The 7,867-nt window shown below is 36.1% G+C and overlaps 1 protein-coding gene across 1 annotated transcript in view; it reads right to left on the reverse strand.

The window, feature by feature from the left end:
- The window catches only part of SPATA16 (spermatogenesis associated 16), a gene marked incomplete at both ends in the record, with an annotated part of 218,682 nt that extends 217,964 nt beyond the window's left edge, over positions 1-718 (reverse strand). The window contains one exon of the mRNA XM_080821363.1: positions 107-718. Coding sequence (XP_080677489.1) covers positions 107-718 — 612 coding nt within the window. The remainder of the gene's footprint in view (positions 1-106) is intronic.
- Between the last annotated feature and the right edge of the window lie 7,149 nt (positions 719-7,867).

Here is a 7,867-nt window from a genome sequence, read left to right on the forward strand (position 1 = left end):
CTCTATGATCACCGTTTATTACGGTATGATCAGAGCTGCTCAATGTAATCAAACTTTCCATTTCACAGTTTCCTGTCCCCAATGTATATATTCTTTAATTCCATACCTCCAATGCTGTTCTGAACTGTCCTGCTGCCACAGCATATTTCTTTTGTCTGTAGCAAGAGCTGGCATCCTTTAAGGCTACCTGAAGCCATTTGTCAATCTGGGGCAGAAAGCTGACATTAGGTACGTGCAAAGGGTCTACTGTTTCAGCAGCTCGGCATGTTGGTCGAATCCCAGGCGACATGAAGGACTCAACAAACTCATAGCTCACATCCTCTTCATCAATGTAGACTAACTTCACCTCCACATCCATGATATTTTTTAAGGGAATGTGAGGCAGAGGCATGGTGATCAACGTGCTGTCAAGTTCTATTATTTTTGCTTCTTTCTTTCCAGCTGGCTTTTCTTCATTTTCTGCCTTCCTTTTAAAGGCCACTTTCTCTAAATCATTACTTTGTTTTTCTTTGATGCTCTTTGCCATTTTTATTCTTTCAGCTGTGATTTCTACCTGTTTTTCTCCACAGCTTTTCTTAACCTCTTGTGACATTTCCAGGATGCTTGGTTGGTTTGCTAAGGTAGACATTTTCTTGCTTGTGTTTATCTTTGGAATAAGCTGTTCAGGATAGACCCTATTCACTGTATTCTCCAAATTCCTACTGCTTCCTGAATCCATTGATTTCCCCCCCTGAAACTCCTGTAAGTGTGAGAAGAAGGGAAATAATTAGAACCATAATTTGAAGTTCTAATGACTTAAAACTATAGTCAAATTCATTTGAAACACTGTTTTATTCATTATAGGCCTTTATTACCTTAAAGTAAAACTGTATGTACATTATCTGCTGACAATTTTACTAGAGAAGTGTATGTTTCAATCTCAAACTCACCAAGAATTTGTTGAAAACACATTTAGACACTGTCTTTAAAAATAATAATCTATAGCTGAACAACACTGAATGAACATTTTTATGGAGTGCCCAAATTCACTGAATAGGAAAACCTTATACATAGGTACTGAGAACAAAAAAAGACAAAAAAAAATCTATCTCAATATTAATTTCCTTGGAAAGGCAGGTGGTCTAGAACTCATTATAAAATATACTGCTAACCTGCATAATAGACTTGGGAGTCTAAAGAAACCACAGCTGCTTCCTCTGAAAAGCTTCCAGAAATGTTGTAAGCACAATGTTTCCTTGATTTATTTCTTCTATTACTAATGAAAATCTCAAGTTTAAACAGCCTTAAAGATAACTATTATTCAGAACTGATTTGATAGCAGAAGAACATGACCTTCAACCTCACATTAATGTGGAGCCACATATTCATCTTAAGTTTATTGTGTTAATTTTTTTGTAGCAATGGTATCAAGCTGTACTTATATAGAGATGAGACATTTTCCTAAATCATTACTATCCAAAAAAATGTAATAACTAATGGTCTTTTGATTCAAAGGCATACTATATATTATCTGTGATGCTAGATTAATTTCAAAATATAAAATGTGCTAAGATTTAATAATTATGTAGCATGGTTGGTTCCTATTTTAAAGATTCTTTGACCCAAAAGCTGATGCTTTTGTCCTAGAAACAACTCTTTAGGGTATATAGGAATAAGAACCACATTTTCCAAAGAAACTAAGAGATAGAGAGGTTACGTTACTTATCCATATTACGCTGTTGGTCATTAGTTTTTCTAATCTCTGTATAATACAACCTGAATTGCTATTTCCTCCCTAAGACTTCCACTCACTACTTCTAGCCTTCTCCACTTTTTCTCTATTAGCATGTTGTTCTTTACAGCTAATGGCAGACTTACATCAGAACACAGAGAGGAGAGAAAATGCAAGGAAGAGTGAGGATGACAACAGGATAACAATGACATAAAAGCTAACTTTCTTACTTCTTCTTATCTACCACAAGGACAGTACCTGACTCAAGATAAAGTCCTGAGTAGCTTCTCAAAATTTATGATTTTATTAAAGTTGTCCATTTGTTTGAAAGACAGCAGTTTGCCTATTGAAAACCTCTAAACACCCTGAAATTTAACCTGGTAATTTTTTAAAAAAAGATTTTATTTATTTAGCGAGAGCCAGGGAGCACTAGCTGGGTGAGAGAGCACGAGCAGGGTGAAAGGCAGAGGGAGAAACACACACCCCACTGAGCAGAGAGCCCGATGCGGAGCTCCATCCTGGGATTCCAGGATCATAACCTGAGCCAAAGGCAGACACTTAGCCAACTGATCCACCCAGGCAACTCATGACCCGGTAATTCTTAAGGAAAACGAAGAAAGAAGCAAAACTGTATATATGGCTGTACCTTGAGACACGTTTCTCCCTCTATCATTGTATATTTGTGTCATCAGAAAGGGCTTTGGTCAAACATGGATATACCAAAAACCCTACTGTGATGGTCCAGATCTCATAGGAAAGATCAAGTGCTAATAATTCCAATAATAGTGGTCTTGGATGTTAATTTGCAAAGGTTTAATATCGGAGTATTTTCCCAGTGATTTATACTGACAAGAGTTCTGTGTCTATGGGGGAAAATACCTAAAAAAATTAAAATTTTTGCCAGTCTGTATTATGCTCAATAGTGAAGAAGATAACCATGACTGGGAATCACAGGCCCCATCAACACAGCATTGCTATTTACAAGGCTCTGGTTTTTTTTCTTCTCTTTGAATTGTGGCTGGCATCCAATACATTTCTTGGACCACTGATGTGGCTAGTCAGAGTTGTGAGGGGAAACTGTCTTGGCCATCATTCTATCTTATGTCTTCTCTTATTCCATATAGGATTTGGTCCTTGAATTAGGATCTATGGTGGATGAACACTAGGGATACACATCTATACTAGCATTTCTTTCAATAGTGGAGATGCAGAAATGGAAATAGCACAACTCCGACATCCCGCATATGCATTAAGTGGTTTTTTTAAATGTTGCATGGAATTCTGAGTAAAATTTATAAACCACAATGTGACTAAGCTCCAAATAAAGAGGGATTCTTATGAATACTACAGAAATTATATTTATGTTCCCCTCTTGGTCTAATGTGGTTTTTTTTCCCCTCTTGGTCTAATGTTATCTGTGGAGCAAAAGAGTTGTGATGCTGTTGAAAACTTGTTTAAAGCTCAAAATATTTGATCCTAAGAATTCATATTCATTCTTACAATAGACTTAAAAATATAAGCAGGAATTGCTGGTGGGTGACCTGCTCCAAAATTTTCATGGTATGTCCCAGGTATCTTTTCTAAACTCTCCGCTTTCAAAACCTATCATTAAAATGTATCAGAATATCTGTAGTTGGTTGTAGTTAGTAACATTCTGGCATCTACAGCAGCATTACTTATCCATTCTGTATTTATTTCACATTTCTTGAAACATACACATGTATAAATTTATCTTTATGACCATTTCTTCTAGAAGATAATTGCTCTCCCTTCCTTTCTCTCTCCCAGCCCCACCCCGCTCTCTCTCTTCCTTCCTCTGTCCATTTTTCATTCAAATTCCCCACTCCAATCTTCCTTCCCAAGCCCTTTTTCATTTCAAGAAGGAATGTTTTATTGTTTTTAAAAAACAGGCATTTGAGTATTTTCTGCATCAGTCCTTAAACCATTTATATAAATCATAATTTGGTCTTCAGTTTTGTACAAGAAACAGCAATAAAGGAGGAAAAAGTGTACATGGTACACAGAGCACTCAGAAGGAGTAAGTTTGAGGGCAGATATTTTGTTTTCAAACATCTGGAAGATCAATTATTCCAAATTCAGACAAGAAACAATAATTCAGGCACCCTCAAAAACTCAGAATAAATATTTTAGTGTCTGAAAGTGGCCTAAATGTGCAGGCTGAAAAGTATGGCTGAACCCAATCAATATTTTTCAATGTTGGTTACAAACCAGGTGACTTCATCTTCAGATTTAGAGCCTGTTCTTTATGAAAATTGTTGCATATCTACAGAAGGGTTATGCAACTACTCCCTTACAACTTTTTAAAAAACATTATAAAATTCCACTTAAATAATCTGGAATTCAAGGCCTTTCACCACCTAGCCCAGGGTATATTTCCAGAGTTATCTGGCACTCCTATAAACTGCTCTGAAGTCAAGTTGAATATCTTGTTACTTCCAAAAGATACTGGTTTCTAGTCTATTTGCTAAGAATTCTCCATCTTACTGTTGCCAGCTCATTGTACTTGTCCAAACTCAGCCAGATGTTATCCATCTCTCCCATCTCAGAATATCTATGGCATTTATACCACTTATTTTCTACATTGCAGTTATGCACAAATGACTTATTTCTTCCCATAAGCTCCCTAAAAGCAGAAATATGCTTTACTTATCTTGACATTAGTTCAGTGCTTTGCATAGAGTAGGCATTCAAAAGATGTTGATCAATATGGATGCTGTGAGTCAAAGGTTAATTTACAAATTTTAAGAGAAACAAATTGGATTTTTATAATGATATGGCCTGTAACCGTGCAAAAGTTGTATCTGAGATGTTTTGCTAGTTTTTAAAAATTTTATTTTAAATTTGGTCCTGGATAAAGTACATTTTCTTCTTTGATAGTTCAAGTGAATCATGTACCAACTAGATTTAAACTATCAACTTCTTCATTTTTTTAAATAGTCAAGTTGATTAACATGACATTAGTCAGTGTTCCTGAGGCATTGAGTTATACTTTAATCATTACTTCAACAAAAATACTTTTAGAGAAAACTATTAGGCAATCATTATGTATGTCAAAGAAGTATTCACTGATAACGCTCTGTAAAAATGCTCATTCTTTAATTTAGAAATCAGCACCATAAAATTGATTTCCTCATAGAGACATGCCTTAAAAAAAAAGATCTCTGGAAAATATTTATATGAAACATTAGAACAATCTCTAAGGTTTTGTAATAAATACAGATACAAGAAACAAAGAGAGGTTAATGTTCAACCATTTCCAGGGAGTAACCATTTAAATATATCCAGTGGATTTTCAACACATTTATTTTTTTCTTCAAGCATTTTATCAAGCATTCTGTTCTATGTGGGAGTTTCTGTTGCTTCATCAATACAAACAGTGGTTTATATGGCTATTAGTACCACAAATTATTTGTTAGAATTTCAATTGAAATAGTCGCCTCAGACATAGGCAATTCAGAAAAAGAAAATCCTTAAAAATGTGCTCTCTGAAACATTCGACATCACAGTTGCTATGGTTTTCTTTCTTAAAAAAAAGAAAAGGATCTAATTTTAACTTGCTGTTAAATGTAACCAGAGAAACATTATGAGAAAAACCATCTTGCTTCTTAGTCCACTAGTACACCTTGGTATTTTTAAAAATACATTAAAAATGTTTCTTTAATTCAATTATTTATTGAACACCTACTATGAGCAACAAATTGTAACAAGTAATATAAAGGAAACTAGAGATGACCAAGACAGGGTCTTGGCATTCTAGAGCTCATACCTGGAGGTAGAGACGGAGAATGGGGAGGAGGGATGTATAGATAAACAAATTTATACAGAGGTGACATCCTTGTAGTACACTGTGAACTACTGGAGAAGTGGAAACGTGTCACCATCCTTTTACTATCCTGATGTCTAGTTCCTTCAGAGCCAGGAATATAACAGGACCTCAATGCACATTTGTTATTCAAATGAGTGCGTGGCTCAAGTGAGTACTATGGTAGCAGTAATGGACATGATTCTGGGGGAAAATGTGACTGAGGCAGTTTCAAAAGATTTGCTTTTTAGAATAGGTAGAATGAGAAGTGTCCCTCTGCAGGCAATTTTCTTCTCTTATCCAAGTGCCCCATAAGGAATACTTCACCTTATCAGAAGGGAGAGTAAATTTGTCTCACAAAGCTTGTTAAGAAATACAAAATAAAAACATTATATAGTACTATATACATAATAATAGCAACCAACGGGTACTCCAAGTTTACAAAGTTATTTCACTGGATTATCCTATTTCTCACAACTCTTTTGCATAGCATTACTACCCTCATTTTACTAATGAGGAAACCAAAAGATTAAGCAACTTGAAAGTGATTGCCAAGAGAGTTTATCATATCTAACACTTGAGCCGAGGACATCCAATATCAAATTCCATAACTTTTGAATACAGAATTATAAATTCCTCTGTACTGCACCATCATTCGACTGGATTTGTATTTTCCCTACATTTGTTTTTTTAATTCAATAACTAGGTATTTAACTTCACTGCCTTCTTATCGCATACAACTCCATTTAAAATGGTAAAATGAGGGGCGCTTGGGTGGCTCAGTGGGTTAGGGCCACTGCCTTCGGCTCAGGTCATGATCCTAGCGTCCTGGGATCGAGCCCCGCGTCGGGCTCTCTGCTCAGCGGGGAGCCTGCTTCCTCCCTTCTCTCTCTGCCTGCCTCTCTGCCTGCTTGTGATCTGTCTGTCAAATAAATAAATTGAAAAAAAAATATAAAAAAAAAATGGTAAAATGAACTGGCAATTTCTGGGCAGCAAGTATCTGAACCAAATTTGTTGAGAAAAGCATTAGATTTTGGATTTAGTTCATTAGCTAGTTAGTTAGTTGCAAGCATAAGTGTGGCCTTGTTATATTCTAGCAGTCATTCGATTCAGAAAGCAAGGATGTGGACATTGGACATTAAACATCACATGAGCAGATTCCAGGAATTTCAAACTTGAAATTACCAACCAATTTGCTGATCACTAATTCACCAACCAAACGGGAATAATGGCATCAAAGCAACTGCACTTCTCTGTATGTGATACACTGTGACTATCTGCCACGTTGCACTGAAGAAGGCTTTAGAATGGTGGCTTCATCAAGGTATTATGTAGTGGAAAGAGCATTCAGGTTGGAGTTGCAAGAAAAGTTTGAATTCTACATTTATTGCCTATTAACTGAATGTTGTAGGAGAAATTATTCAACTTCTCTAAACTTTATTTTCCTCCTCTGGAAATGGGAATGACAGAATATGTGAGAATTACGTGAAAATCAAATGAGATAATTTATGTAATGGAACATAAATTAAGAGAAGAGGTGAGGTAATTACACAAGCAGCCTCCCTGGACATTCCTTTGCTTTTTCAAAGGGTAAAATCTTTTGTCTGGATCCCATGTTTCCATCCTCTCAATGTCTGTGGTCTTACAATTGTCACCTTTCCACATCCCCTCTTCCTCTCTTGCTTAGTCCTGTTGATGTGCACACTAATCTAGCAATACTTTTAAAGAAAAATAAATAAGCAAACTCCCTTGCCTCCACATCTTCCTGCCACTGTCCCCTGTTGCTTCCACCATTCACTGCAAAATGAGTGAAGATAATTTTTTATATTCTCTACATCTGCTTTTTCATCACATAGTCTCTTCCCAAGTCACTCTCTTCAGGCTTCAGTCTCTACCATTCCAAAAAGATTGCTCTTGTTCAAAGAAATAATAGGGAATAGGGTCAGTGATACTGCAATAGTTAGTATGGTGACAGATGGTAGCTACAACATGATGAGCTGAGCATAACACACAGAAAAGTTGAATCACTATGTTGTACACCTAAAACTACTGTAGCATTTTCTGAAAACTGTTTTTGAATAAAAAAAAAAAAGAAAAAAAATTTAAAAAGGCAGTTCTTGTACTGGTCCACCATGACTTTCCTGGTGCTGACTCTAGGCCCTCATCTGCCAGACGGTCCAAAAGCACTCTTCAACAGGTGACACTCTATCAGCACACATTTTTCTCATCTTCTATGATACCCTGCTCTTGCTATTTTCTTATTATTTCACTGACCACTTATTCTTAAGTCTCCTGGGTTGGCTCTTCTTCTTTTGTTCCACCTGAGAGCTGGA

This window comes from Martes martes, assembly GCF_963455335.1.
Source record: "Martes martes genome assembly, chromosome: 1".
NCBI lineage: Eukaryota > Metazoa > Chordata > Mammalia > Carnivora > Mustelidae > Martes > Martes martes.